Raw genomic sequence first — 15,679 nt, forward strand, 5'->3', positions numbered from 1 at the left:
AATATTCATATTGTTCCATCACGTAAGGATGTTTTAGAAATTGGGAAGAAAAGAAAAACTCTTACTTAGATCAAATTATTATTTCGTTTACCACAATGAACATTTTTTTATCATTATGTTTGTTATGTTTAGGTTTCAAAACGATCAATAAGACCCTCACATCGCGATTGGTCTAGAGAAATCTATATCCAGTGGTTGTCAACATTTTAAGCATAGCAAAATGTGACCCGATTTCAATGAAAATTATTCACTTATGTAAAATTACATATGACGTTTTGTGAAAATTTGTACGTGATCGAGAAAAATGGATGTCATTTTCGGATTCAGCGTACAGGAATTACTATAGAACATGTAAAAAATTTCAAGACAATAAAACCACTGCAGGCCTGTGTTATCAGCAATAATACTCTTCATCTATATCTGGTGAACTAACTTGTTTTAGGTTTACACTAAGAAAATAATGCAGTTTAGGAGGAAAGTATGTCACGTTAGTGGTTATTTTGGGATAGGGGAAAATATTTGCTTTAATATTTATTTTTTGATATGAATGTCTTGATGTTTTGTCCAATGTCTCAAATTTTCGCGAGTACATTTCTACGTCTTCGTTTGCCACAGCTGCTACGTTTGCCTACACTACTGTATGGTATATTGTTTCACATACTCTTAACGATTAACGGTGAACAATTCAAAAAATCAGTACGGAATATGGAGACCTACTAATAAACAGGTTCTTTAATCGTGCCATATTTCATATTTTTGTTTATCTCTTTGCCAATGCTTTTCTGTTTTGTCCAATGCACTTATTTACGTAGAAGTTATACAGAATGTGGATAAAGGTGTCGTAAAAAAATATCTGAAATAGAGCTATCATATACGTGTTTCAAATACTTCTGTGGGTGGATGCATTCTTTTTGTCTATGAAATTGGAGTTCCTTTTCGCATTTCACGAACAAATACTTCATACACCAACACACTTCAATACTAGAAATAGACAACCTTACAACACCAAAATGTTGTTTTTATTTGAAGCTTTGTACTGTCAATTTCGGTATTTTAGTGAATGCTCCTGAAGAAGCTGTAAAACGAAACGTTGAGTGTTTAATTAAATAAAACAAAATTTTGGTAATATGGCTTATATACACCTATATGCACTAAAGAAATTGAATAATCAACACACTTCCGTTTTTCTCTTACAACATGTTTTGATCATGTGCATCAGTGCATCCACATAATGTATCTTTAAGGTTTGCACCAAAATTTTAGGTTTAGTGAATAAGCACATGAGACTGTTTAAGATTATAATACTACAAAAATCTATGAATACGGCGTGCGTTACATATAAAACATTAGATATGTGTTGAGTGATAAAATTGAGATTCTTGTATCATTATTTGGTTAGGCTAACAGCGAAACGGGATTGGCGTAATCCTATTTCAAAAAATAAAGTAAAAAACTTCTTAGAAGTTTCTCGAATTCAAGTCTCCGACCACTCACAGGTTCCCACCAAACATGTTCGCCTTTTAAGCCGTAAGGGGTTATTATGTGACGATCAATCCCACTATTCGTTGGTTAGATAGTAGCCCAAGAGTTGGTGGTGGGTGGTGATGACTAGCTGCCTTCCCGCTGGTCTTTCACTGCTAAATTAGGGAGGACCCTCATGTAGCTATGCGCAAAATTCAAAACAAACTCATTCTCATTTGTAGAGAATGTTTTTCATACTATTTGGTATATATTTGCAATACCCCTAAACAACAATTCTGGAATGATGCAAAATTTTTTCCAAGCGTTGTTTTTCTTTACGCTATAGTAGTTTGGTTCTGCCGTCTGAAAACTGTCAAAAACTGATTCACAGTCTTCTCACTTTCACAATTTCAATTTGCGTTACACTTTAATGCACATCAGATTGAATAACGTTACTTGTTAAACAGCTGCATCAAAATCACTCATTTCGGGGATTCAAACCCAAATGAAACGAAAAACTATTTATTTGGAGGTATTAGTTGTAGTCAATAACGCTCATTGTAAGAAATAAATCCCTCCATTAGTCATTAAATTCGTATGCCTGATGTTCTGTATGGCCCCCCAGTGGCACTATGGTACGTCTTCGGACTTACAACGCTAGAAACCGGGTTTCGATACCCGTGGTGGGCAGAGCACAGGTAGCCCATCGTGTAGTTTTGTGCTTAAACTACAAAAATACAAATGTTCAGTACTTTTTTTTTACTCGCCATATTGAGCCTATATTTATATACAGCCTCTGGAACATCCTGTCGTTCTTAATCATACTCATCCGTTTACTTTTCACATCTCGTTAATCTTGTGCTGCCTTTATTGACTCAGTTAATATTTTTTTTAACATTTGCGTACACTTTTACATATGTATGTACATTCATTTGTTGAGCTTTTTCTCTAACTCTTGACACATGTTAACTTATTAAACTGAAGAGATTTAGATAACAAAAACAAAATATTTTCTACTTAGTTGCTTCTATTTGTACAACGCTATACACGATGGACTTTATTTCTGACAAAAACAAAATAGAAACACTGAAAGTGACTGAATAGAGTATTAAAAATACGATGCTCAATGTATCCCCTGACGACTAGTTTTCTTGCAACAGCAAGCCTGTTGTGCGTAGCATAATCAAATCTTAATAGTAATTAGCCGTTGCTCTTTCATGCATAAAACAGTCCACAGCAAAATATTAAATGTTAATGTGCTTCTATTTTCAGATCAATTAATTTCAAGAAAAGAAATGTTACAGAGCAAATGTATACGTAAAGAGAAGATTCGTTCAGAGAATATGATAGTTGTGTAATGTTATGAATACAAAGTAATAATTTCCAACGTTATAAATCAATCAATTATGGATTGTTTATTTTTATTTGTTGAATTTAAAGCAAAGCCACAGTGAGCTATCTGCTGTGTCCACCGCGGGGAAATGAACCCCGCATTTTAGAGTTGTAAATCTGTAAACTTAGAGTTGTTCCACCGAATGGCGGTTTAATTATGGAAAAAAAATCGCATGTAAAAGAAATTTCTACCAAAATACTGCCCACTTTAAAACGTTTTATGATGTGCACATAGTAACGTATGCAGTGTTAAATTTCTTAAGTCACTTACTCTTCCGATGAAAAAGTTGTAACCAACTTCTTGTGAGTTCACATATTAGTATTTCTGATTAGTTGTCTCCATTCGAAACTTCATATGTCACCGAAGAATGATTATCGATTCATTCGGTGTAATTTCTAGAATGGACATATCTAGACATAGTATTCACATTTCAATAGCTTTTTGTTATACATCAGCATGAATTTAAGTATCGGATGTCATTATTTCACGGTATGTTTTTGTTTGTTTCTTGAAGATACGAAAGTACGTAAAAAACGAGAACATTAATCTTGTACGTTTAGGATATTCATGGAAAGCCAGACAAGAGATATCTGCATTATATGTTCCTATTTTTGAACTAGTAGAATAGAAGGAAGGCAGCTAAGTCAGCAAATCCCACGCCAACTTTTGGAGTATTTTAATATTATAGTGTGAATTAACCTTCACCTTTATAACGCATGCACATCCCACAGAAGAGCGCGTTTTTTGCAATAACAGGACACGAACCATGCTCACTATATAACCACGCCTCACCCAGTAAACTAGAAAGAGAGAGAGAGAGAAAGCAAGAAAACGGGCATACCTAAACATAAACATACTTCTCTCAGTATCTATACCTAAACAATGTATATAGGTCTGAAAACATCAACATCAGTATCTATACCTAAACAAGAAATGAGATGAGCACTGGGAAACAAAAAGAAAGAAAGAGACAGGATTAAAGAACGTGAAAGAGAGAAATATATATTGGAATATAGGTCTGAAAACATCAACATCAGTATCTATACCTAAACAATGTATATAGGTCTGAAAACATCAACAATTGCATCATTTTATAATTTCACATCTTATATTTATTTTGAGTCTGTTTGTTTTTAATTATGCACAAAGCTACACAAGGGCTATCTGTGCTCTGCCCACCACGGGTATCGAAACCCGGTTTCTAGCGTTGTAAGTCCGCAGACATACCGCTGTGCCACTGGGGGGCTTATTTTGAGTCATACACGAATAAGTTGGAATTGATTGACTAAGAAGCATGGATAAAAATACTTACCTATAGATTGATTGATAAATATTTGAAAATATCGAATCTCAATTCTTTAGTAACACACTTAGATACAGACTTACGCAGATAAGTTAGTCCCACGAGGTATAATTGGCATTTGTGTCGTTAGCTATGTATTTAGACTACGTCTTTATGTAATTACGATTCGGTGTAGAATTTAACGTCTTCCGTAAACCAATACGTGATTTATCCCAACAGTACCATTAAACTATGGTATAATATTCGTCCTGGGGCAATTAAAATTTACATTAGATTATGAAATTATTGATGTAAGAGATTCTAACTAATCTTCGTTTCTACTCACACGATATCCGCATGGCAACATTGTCTCATAACTATGGTTAATTTGTGCTTCAAGCTTAATTAAAAGGATATATAGATCCATACTGCCGACTGTATATTCGTTTCACTGACGGACGGATAGTAACAGTACTGTTGCGTGTGTTTGTGCTTAAGAATGCCGACTCTATATTCGTTTTGCTGACGAATGGATGTACCAACAGTACTGTTACGTGTGTTTATGCTTAAGGAATATTATTGCTGACTCGCTGATGAACAGATATACCAACAGTACTGTTACATGTGTTTGTGTTTAATGTGTTGAACATCGAACCTCTTTCAGGAACATATTACAAAGAAAGTTTTTATCGAGGGTCTTCAATTTTTTTAATCGAAAATATATTATTTTCTCTTTGCTACTAATGTAGAAGTAAAGTAAAATGTAACCAACATTATTTTAAGGCTGTTTCGTTAGGCAAGGATGAAAGACGTTGTATACGAAAAGGAAGATACAATTATATTCGTATACTACGATTACAAAAAAAAAATCACTCTCAACTAAAATTATTAAAGTAATAAAGATATTGTAATTTGTCAGATCTTAAACATAATCCGAAACAAACGGGATGATCCGGAGAAATACACATAAGAATATTATGTATTCTATTATAGTATTCTACCAATATTTTACCTGAGACAGTTTTGTAAGGCCCAGCATGGCCAGGTGATTAGGGGCGCTCGACTCGCAATCTGCGGGTCGCGGGTTCGAATCCCCGTCACACCAAACATGCTCGATCTTTCAGCCGTATGGCCGTTATAATGTGACGGTCAATCCCACTATTCGTTGGTAAAAGAGTAGCCCAAGAGTTGGCGGTGGGTGGTGATGACTAGCTGCCTTCCCTCTAGTCTTACACTGCTAAATTAGGAACGGCTAACGCAGATAGCCCTCGTGTAGCTTTGCGCGAAATTCAAAACAAACAAACAAACAGTTTTGTATAAAATGTTTAACACTGGGACCTTATTATTTCCGCCACCGAAGGTGGATGGAGGTTTTCACCCCTGTGTGTGTGTGTGTGTGTGTGTGTGAGTCAGCAATATTTTTCGAAAACAAATAATGGATTTGGGCAAAAGTGGGTATTATACATTTGTATTATGATGCAACTTAGAAGTGATTATCATTTGGAGAGTCCACGTTAAAGGCCAAAGTCACAACAAGATCACGAAAATCCAAGAAAATCCTTATCTTGTTAACATGAGCACCGATTTTTCACACTATTTTTGCTCTATAACTCAGTCAAAAACAATCGGATTTTGATTAAACTTGGTGAACATAAGCAGAGTATTATTCCTCATTGTTCTACCAAAAAAAAGTCCGTGTCCGTTCATAACAACGGACGTACGAACACATTTACGTATTTTTATGAGAGCCGAATATGATCAACGATGCGTGGCGGAGGTATGCCCTCTACTGAGTGCCCTCTAGTTTTCAAATGTAATCACATTGCATTGGTGGTTTCTATAATCACAATTAAAAGTCGTTTTTGTAGATTATTAGCAGTTGGAATTCAAGTTTATTCAACAGTGCATTTTTTGGGGGCTCTATACAAAAAAAGAAAGATTATACATCATTCATATATAGATATATATATATTTATCTCTGTAAGATATTCATCAATTCCAAATAAAGCATTGGTTTTTTTCTGAACCATCTCACCCAAAAGTTTTTTCGAAGGAAGGAATCTTAATACTGTCTTTTATTTTTCTTTATCTCTACATAAATTGCAACTTCTTTTTTTATTTAAATTTTTTATAAGAATTTTTCTACATACAGATACTTTGTTTTTTGTGTGTTTTTTCATATTTGTTCAGGAAAAATCACGTTAAATCACTTTTGTTTTTGCAACCTGCATACTAAAGTAGAGAGAGAGTGTAGTTTAAACTCTCTGCTAAAGTTCTTAAAAAAAAAACTAGTAGCTCTTAGCCAACATTCTGTTAAATTACTATGGTAACCGAATGAAAAGCATTACCAAAAAGCTGCTGTTGGCTTCGTCTTCCAATCCCTTATCTCTACTACTCACCTATAGGAAGAATTGAAGAGATAATGTTTATATCCTTTAGTAAAAGCTATAAAATTGTAGTGTTACCACGTGGGAACGTAGTCCGCAGAAACGGCGTCTTAAAAGGATTTTTTACATCAAACAGACGTGTATCTCAACAAAACAAAAACCAATATTTTCAACTCAAGTTTCCATTAAGCAAACCACCAGCCATGAGTCATTCAAAAATACCCGTTGCTTAGATATCAAACAAAATTACCTTATACATTTATTTTCCAAAACTACAGAAATCAAATATATCTCGGCGGAACACAAACTTATAGAAAGGATAAGCTGGAATTATATATTTAGTTGAAATAATCAAAACCGCCTTGTGAGTTTCAATTTACAAAAAAATATGTAAATATATGTTACCTAACTCTGCTCGCTGTTATCAAAACGTTTCATATATCAAAGTATGTTATCGGTATTTTTAGTGCCTTCTGGCAAATTTTGTCCTTGAAAAGGTAAATCTTTTCCTAAGTAACTTTTTTTCCTTAGTTATTTAATTAAATGCCTTAGATATTTAATTAAATGTAAAAATGTAATATTCACGAAAAGAAAAGAATTGTTTTTATTTTCACTCTTCTACCCTCCAGTCCATAGTGACTCAGAGGTAAGTCTGAAGGCTTATGACGCTAAAAATCGGGCTTCGATACTCGTGCTAGGCACAGAACAGATATTCCTTTGTGAAGTTTTAAGCTTAACAACAAACGAACGAATAAACTTCTTTGGAAAAATACTCGATAGCTATTAAAATGATATATTAGACAGTGCCATCGAAACGGCTATTATCAATACCTTCTGATCCAAGCAAGTTACATATATCAGAACTAAATATTAACCAAGTTATTAATGTAGATAAATGGGAGTATGTAACTTCGTAAGACAAACATTTTGATAAAAGAGTTAGCACAAAAGATCACATATAAAGTGTAATAAACTTAAAATAAGACCCAAAACTCGAGCGCTTTCGAATAGTTCGAATAGGTATTGAATATTAAACTTCCTATGATTAACTAGGGGAAACATTGCAATTGTATTACAAGAATGAGTTTGTTTTAATGACAATAATAATAATAATATAATTTACAATAAACAACAATTAATACTTACATTAATGTGGTCGTTGATGTGTCTCTCATCACGGTCCAGAAGGTTAACACCAACAGATAGATCCTGACCACAAGACAAAGCCCTCTTGTGAGTTGTGGCTGGTTTCGCTTTCTTTTTCTTCTTATCTTTCTTCTGCTCTTCCCCTTCTACTTTTTCTGTTGAATCTTCCTTTTCTTTGCCTGTATTAAATTTCTCTTCTTCACCACAGACCTCCAGTTCAATCTTCTCCTTTTCTAGAGTCTCTCTTTTGCTGATCTCTTGATCCACGGTTTCATCCAGTAGCGGCAAGGTAGACTCGTTCAGGTTTGTCTTAGATCCCGATCGGGAACTCTTGTCTTTGGATTCCATTTCTTCTAAGTTCTACAGAAGTTGAAAAGAAGAAGAAACTAGTTTATAAATAAGATAAGACGTAGTTTATTTCTTATTTGTCGAGAGTTACATAACAGACAAAATTTTACTAATTAATGGGAATGTTAACCATCTTACTGAGTAAACCAAGATAACAAAATGCAAGCAATACTTGTGATTTTTGCTATATTTCATTTACTTAACACTCCAAACTAAGAGATAATGATAAAGACGGTTTGTAGTTCTAAAAAATAATTCAGTGTTTAAAATTCAACAATAGAGTTGAATAGGTTTGAACACTCTTTTAAGATGAGTTATCGAAAAAAAACAACAAATTATACCTATAAATTTTACGTGTACTTACATACTTTTATTTACACACGCGCGCGATATGTTGATATTGTTGTAGGCTATATTTTTAATTTAGACGTTTGTATTTTTTTAACCAAGGAGGACACATGACTTAAAGTTTAAAATCTTCTCTAAAGTTTTAGAACAGAGTAAAAAGCGAGTTAAGTTAGAGTAGTGTTATGTATCTGCTTGTTTGATAATTTCCGGTAGAAATTCTTTCTGAGGAACTTCAGTGATACAAGTCCTTTCTTGATTAAACCAGTTTATTCTTTGTCGATAAAACTTTTTGTAATACACAGAATTTCCTCAATTTCTTTAAACTTATCAACCTTTATACCACACGCTATAAATCACAGTGATTCACACAGTTTACTTACGGTGCCTACTGTTCGCCTGACTCAATTATCTATCTGCCCCTGGCTTTCTTTGCCAGGTTTTTATATACTAAAAAAAAGAGGGCATCTAGATCACACTCGAGCTGGCGGGCAAATTCATGATCCTTCGAGAAATTCCAGCGCGCATGCTCCCAGCGTCGCGTGACTTCCGCTGTCGTAACAGTAGATTATTATTGAATTTTGTGAGTAAACTGAGTCGGAATTAATAAGTTATTACTTGATTGAGTTTGTTAAACAATTAATTCAGTCTTAGAATATCAAGTTTGTGTTTTCGACAAAGTAATGAGAAACACCATAAACTGTGTAGACTGCGAGAAATTAACAAAGTGAAATTGTTAGATTAGCGTCTATTGTGCACTTAGGCTATCAGTTAAGTTAATTTGTCTAACTTGTACATGAAGAAATAAATATCCTTTCGTTATCAATAAGTGGACTGGACTTTGCAATTTTTTATTACTGAAAATCCCAAAGCAATCCGCACAACAGTATAAACTGTTATAACAATATCTGAATTAAAGTTAGGTTTATGGGGACTGAACTTGGTTCACCATGTAGGTAGGCCAGCACTAACTCAATTAGGTTAACAGTTACCTAAAATACAATGAATACATAAATTACTCATGTAACTGTATACAACACGACTACAACATAAATAACTTTCCAAAATTAATTACTAATTTTTCCTTCCAACAACCTTTATTATTTTTATTTTTCCTAATTTGTTCCTAAAGTTTATTATTTTGTGTGATTTATACGATTATTATTCAGTGTGGAACTTGACAATGCGACAACAAACTGAAAGTTAGTACGAACAGTAGGGCATCTGCTTCTGCAGTAGAAGATCGACAGATATTTATATTCCTCAAGTTAACGAATTTTAATTCGTGATAAAATGACTTCAAGACGTTATAAATAATGCTATCTGCAAATTAGAGATAAATATATGATAAACTCGTAATTAATAAAATGCATAAAAGTCTGAAAATATCTTATAAATACATGAGTATCTAGGTCATAACATAATGTTAAAACTATTATCAAAATGGAATAATTGGTCACACTTGCGCAAGACCCGGCATGGCCAGATGGTTAGGGCGCTCGACTCGCAGTCTGCGGGTCGCGGGTTCGAATCCCCGTCACACCAAACATGCTCGCCCTTACAGCCGTGGGGGCGTTATAATGTGACGGTCGATCCCACTATTCGTTAGTGAAAGAGTAGCTCAAGAGTTGGCGGTGGGTGGTGATCACTAGCTGTCTTCCCTCTAGTCTTACACTGCTAAATTAGGGATGGCTAGCGCAGATAGCCCTCGTGTAGCTTTGCGCGAAATTCAAAAACAAACAAACAAACACACTTGCACAAAGCTCATTCACACTGTACACCCCAGGGCACAGGGATGACAGATGTCAAATACGATATTGACATTACATGCATGAATGATGGAAATACAGAGCATTTTAAAATGTATAACATTTAACATAAATAGGAATTGGTACATCGGTTCCTAAGAATGAGCTATTTTACGATACTATTCACATTCACATGTATAACGAACACTTAAATATACAGTACTGCATTAAGGAAGGCTCGGAGTTAATGCTTTGCAGAAAATGGTTACCAAAGGAACGACGAGTCTAATATAATTGTAAAACGAAGAAATGGCATATCTTTTTTAGACACAAAGATATCAGATGTATAAACAAAATCATGCTGGCTGGATTCAATAGTTCTAATTTAACCTAACTTTGGTTGTTAGAATAAGAAGAGACTTCTCTCCAAGAAAACAAATGGATTGTGACTATACCACATTTTCAAGTAATACCAATATACTAGTGTCATATCCTAAAATTCAACATTATCTACGTTAGCAATCATTCTTATTACACATTAGCTTATACTCACCTGTAAAACTTCTCTCTACCACCCCTTCATTTGGATATGACCCACCCACCCCCTAGAGGGAAAATACAGAAACTACTGCTTGGAACCGAACTTCGGAGTTTAGGATTGTAAGTTCGTAAATTTACTGCTGTTTCACTGGAGGACCACTTTACGAAACATAATATTCAATTAAACTTAAACTAACATTGGTGTAAATATAAAGATGTTGTAGCTACACGAAAAATACTATGATTACAACCATTGAATAAATAGGCTGGATAATGTGTATGGTTACAGTAACTGATGTTTCATTAATAATTTTAAGGAGCAGGGGCGGGGGGAGATGAAATAACCCCCAAATGTGCCTAAGTCTCCTATGTAGCCCCTCACACCCAACTGCAAAGTGCTTATTGTTGAAGTTCGTTTACTTCTTAAATAATACAGTATGTGTGCGAGTAGTTAGTCAGCCCGACACAATATTATCGCCCCCCAGTGGCACAGCGGTATGTCTGCGGACTTACAACGCTAGAATCCGGGCTTCGATACCCGTGGTGGGCAGAGCATGATAGCCCATTGTGTAGCTTTGTGCTTAATTACAAACAAACAATTATCAGAATTACACGGATTGTAAGTAAAGTTAATATATATAGATATGAGTACGACACATAGGATAAATATGTAGAGATTTAAAACTTTAGATTGTGCATAATAAATTAATAAATGTGTAAACCATGAAGTTTGATATACAATTAGCTAATCTGTAACATATATATGAAACGTTCATTTTACGCATACAAAGACTTTCTGTATTATCGTTATTAATGTAAAATATTAAAGTTGACTCTTATAGTAGTATAAAAACCAATATCGTTTTAAACACTGTAATACTATATTTGTATAACATGGTACAGCTTGACATTAATAACACCCTATGGTGGTATGGGAGTGAACCACATAACAAAACATTTCCCCGCATATGATAGATGAGCTCATCATCCACCCCTAGTGACATACTTTGGAACTATCTGGTCCTAGTAATACACTTTGGAACAGTCCCCCCCCTAGTAACATAATTTGGAAATATCCGCCCTCTGGCGCCACTTTATCGAACTACGACTTCACGTTACCTCCCGTTCTCAAAGGATATCCCCTTGCTTGGCAGCACCTTTTGATCTCTACTCACAAGGATCTGCCATTGAGGTGGGTCTTTTGGATGCTAAACGGGCGGGTTAACTACTTAAGAATTGTGTGTCTACAAGATATAGAGTGCAGCTCTCTCAATTTTTGTCAGCCCAGTTCGGCCCTTTCACTCGGAAGTGGCTAACATCGCCTCTAATTATTTTAACCATTATTCACATAGCAATGTAATATTTATGTACATCATACATGGCCACTCATAATCTAGTAACAATGAAACACTATCCCAATTAAAACATTCCGTGTATCACCGGGACAAAATGGTGCACGAATACCCTACTTACAAACTTGGCATGCTGAAACATGAATACCCTACTTACAAACTTGGCATGCTGAAACATGAATACCCTACTTACAAACTTGGCGTGCTGAAACATGGATACCCTACTTACAAACTTGGCATGCTGAAACATGGATACCCTACTTACAAACTTGGCATGCTGAAACACGTTTTTGACAAAATGTAGCCACCCATAATCTTCTAATGGTGAAACACCATGCAGACAAAATGAGATGACTATATAGCAGCACATTTGGTCAAAGATGATCTTATAACAATGAAACACCATTTTGGCAAAATTAGGGGTTTATAGAGTACATTTAGCCAAACATAATCTCGTAAAATGAAACATCGTCCTAACAAAATGATTTATATCTACCACACTAGGCTAAACATAACAGCCTTAAAACACCATCTCGACGACACGAGGTGTACAAGTATGCTATATGCCCTCCAGTGGCATAGCGGTATTTCTGCGGACTGGGTTTTGATACCCGTGGTGAGCAGAGCACAGATAGCCCATTGTGTAGGTTTGTGCTTAATTACAAACAAACAAGTTATGCTATACAAATAAAGCAACCATTTTCAGCATTACATTGTTGTAACAGTTTCTGTTGTTGAGCAGACTCCTTTAGATTATCCACTAAAAAAAATACAAAACTCATTCCACTTTGTTTACAGGATCCACAGTTTTACATAACTAAAGATAGGACAAACTTAAGAAATAAACAATGTCCAAGCAGAAATTCCAGTTACTTGCGAATTTCATATTTCTTGTTCTTCATTGTAGTAAATTAAATTCCCAATTTACAGCACTGAGCTGGTTGACAGCAGCAGACAAACTGATTAAACCATGCACTGGTTATTCGTTATATATCTAACAGACTCACTCAGTAATCAATAATCCATATACTCAAGTCTTAATCGAGTTTTATACTGCTCAAACTGTTTTAAAACTTTGGAGAAAAGACCAGACGTTAAGTTGCACACTCATCACGTGACTTCAAACTTCCCTCTGGCAGAAAACAGTACAAACATCTAAATTTTAAAAAAACATAACCTGCAGCAATGTTGTATCCTTGAGCAAGACACTCTACCACAATTGTTTCAGTCTACTCAGCTGTACAACGGATACCAGCTGTTAGATGAGGTTTACCTGCGATGGACTGGCACTCATCCAGGCCGTTCCAGGTAGCAAGTGTACCATTCTCATCCACTTGTGCCATTGAAACCGGTGTTTATGTGTTTGTTGATATTTTATAATATATTACTTTAATTTGAAGTAAGAGTTTTAAAAAAATTCTGCCCAATTAAGCTCACTTTTCTTCGTTTTACTTTATAGTTTAATATAAAAGGAACAGTTATTGTTTGTTTCTTATGAATATAGCAGGCGTATCCCATCCAAAACTTGTCTATGTTTGAATACATTAATTATTACCTTCAGTGAATTGTTACCGATTACAATTTCAACGCAAGCAAGCTTTTATATAAAACATAATACGATACGTCTGTAGCAGATATATCTTATGATGTTTCTTCAACAACGGATATACCATACAATACCATTTAAATATGATAACTTGTGACTATTGTAAGAAACCGCTCTGACACTGGTCCACACTTTTTTCCAGTAACAAGAAACCAATCTGCTACTGGAAGAAGTGTGGACCAGTATCAGATTGGTTTCTTGTTTATTAATTATTACTCTTATCATCACATGAGCTACTGGAAAAAAGTGTGAACCAGTATCAGATTGGTTTCTTGTTTATTAATTATTACTCTTATCATCACATCAGCTACTGGAAGAAGTGTGAACCAGTATCAGATTGGTTTCTTGTTTATTAATTATTACTCTTATCATCACATCAGATTGGTTTCTTGTTTATTAATTATTACTCTTATCATCACATCAGGATGTGATGATAAGACTAATAATTAATAAACAAGAAACCAATCTGATACTGGTCACCACTTCTTCCAGTAGCTATGTGATGATAATAAATAATTAATAAAAATGATTAAACACATAAGGCCAAGTGTAACGTATTGGTTAACGTTCCGGGCTGTGGAGCTGAGATACAAAAATATGTATTAACGAAGCGCAAGACATCATTGTAATATTGTTTGGATTATGCCCTTCAACACACGTTTTAATTCTCTACTTGTTTTTTAGACCTGTATACTAACGTTCAGTTTTGATAACATGATTTTACTGACTTTTGTATTTTTTATTCTTACTTCAAGAGGCAACCATCAACTGTATTACAAAAAGACAGCCATCACGGCTTCATCGAAATCCATTCATAAGACTTCAGCAACTGTGCAGCATAAAGACCGTTCTTGTCTGGTCACGCAAGAAACGTGTTACCATTGTCATTATCCTTTCTTGAAGCAAGCTTTATTTAAAACACCATTAACCTCAGAACCAGCAGAGCAAGCAAATAAAAAAAGAGAGGGAGGGAGACGCATTCATTTAAGGTCACGTGATCACGTTTCCTACCGGATGTATTACATTAATCTTATATAACACTAAAAGCAATAACTTAATATTATTACTTCTATAAGACCCCCCATAGTATAATTTAACAAAAGGGGAACATATCCTTGAAATATATTCATACAGCATAGAATAATATATTATTTGCTTGTAATAGAATAAGATTGGATCAAACAATTGGAGAGGCTATAAAAAATCTGGTACTTCCTCTATTTTATTGTTGCATCTATCAAAGATTAAGCCATTGTTTAATTTGGTTATTCAACGCTGTACCTTTATGAAACAGGCAGTGAGTCCAAATGTTCATTTCTCATGTGCTTCATCTTTGTACTTCCATGTCTGAATGTCTACACTTTTAACACTTGTACGAAGGTTGAGCATGTTAGATTGAAACAATTTTGGAGACTTACTATGTCATTAAAGTTCAGTCGTCACGTCCGGCGTGTAACAATCGTGTATCTTGACAATAGCTCTGCGGCGTAATTTCTATTGAAAAAGACTCCCTCATAAGGCTATCATGTCTAAAACACACCTGGTGCCCCAAGTTGATCCACATTCCTTTGTTTAAATATAAAGGCTATCCTCGTCTAGGAAATCCTAAATCTCTGATTTAAACATTCTTTATCATCCGAGTGTCTGTATACCTTGAGTCGGGAAGGGTTGCTATATGCCCTTCCTAATAGTGATCAATTTTCGATGGTATGACACTACCTACGTAACACCAAGCATACTGTTCCACTGTACTATATATCGACTTTGGTTGTCACGTGACGTTTGTTTGCATATTTCAAAGTTGTTTTAATATAACGCACTCAGTCCTCTGTTTAGAATTAAAGTTAAAAGCATTACACGACTGATGTAATATCCAAATAATACCCTTTACGCAGCATGTATATTTGTAGGCTAGGCAACGAGTTTTAAACATAGATTTTTACAGTGGAAGTCTGTAGCTCTGTTATCAGTTTCCCTCTCTTTCTAAAAAAACATATACAGGGTGGGCCAAAAGTAGGGTTACAGTTGCTCTATTATTTGTTTCTCCTTCACAATCACGTTCAGCTGACCT

General features: G+C 34.8%; 1 protein-coding gene across 1 annotated transcript in view; it reads right to left on the reverse strand.

The window, feature by feature from the left end:
• The window catches only part of LOC106470951 (caveolin-1-like), a 57,728-nt gene that overhangs the window by 27,081 nt on the left and 14,968 nt on the right, over window positions 1-15,679 (reverse strand). Inside the window, exon 2 of the mRNA XM_013931529.2 lies at window positions 7,670-8,029. Within this exon, the coding sequence (XP_013786983.1) occupies window positions 7,670-8,017 (348 nt within the window). The 5' untranslated portion in view covers window positions 8,018-8,029. The remainder of the gene's footprint in view (window positions 1-7,669; window positions 8,030-15,679) is intronic.

This window comes from Limulus polyphemus, unplaced genomic scaffold (assembly GCF_000517525.1).
Source record: "Limulus polyphemus unplaced genomic scaffold, Limulus_polyphemus-2.1.2 Scaffold4317, whole genome shotgun sequence".
In the NCBI taxonomy this organism is placed as follows: domain Eukaryota; kingdom Metazoa; phylum Arthropoda; class Merostomata; order Xiphosura; family Limulidae; genus Limulus; species Limulus polyphemus.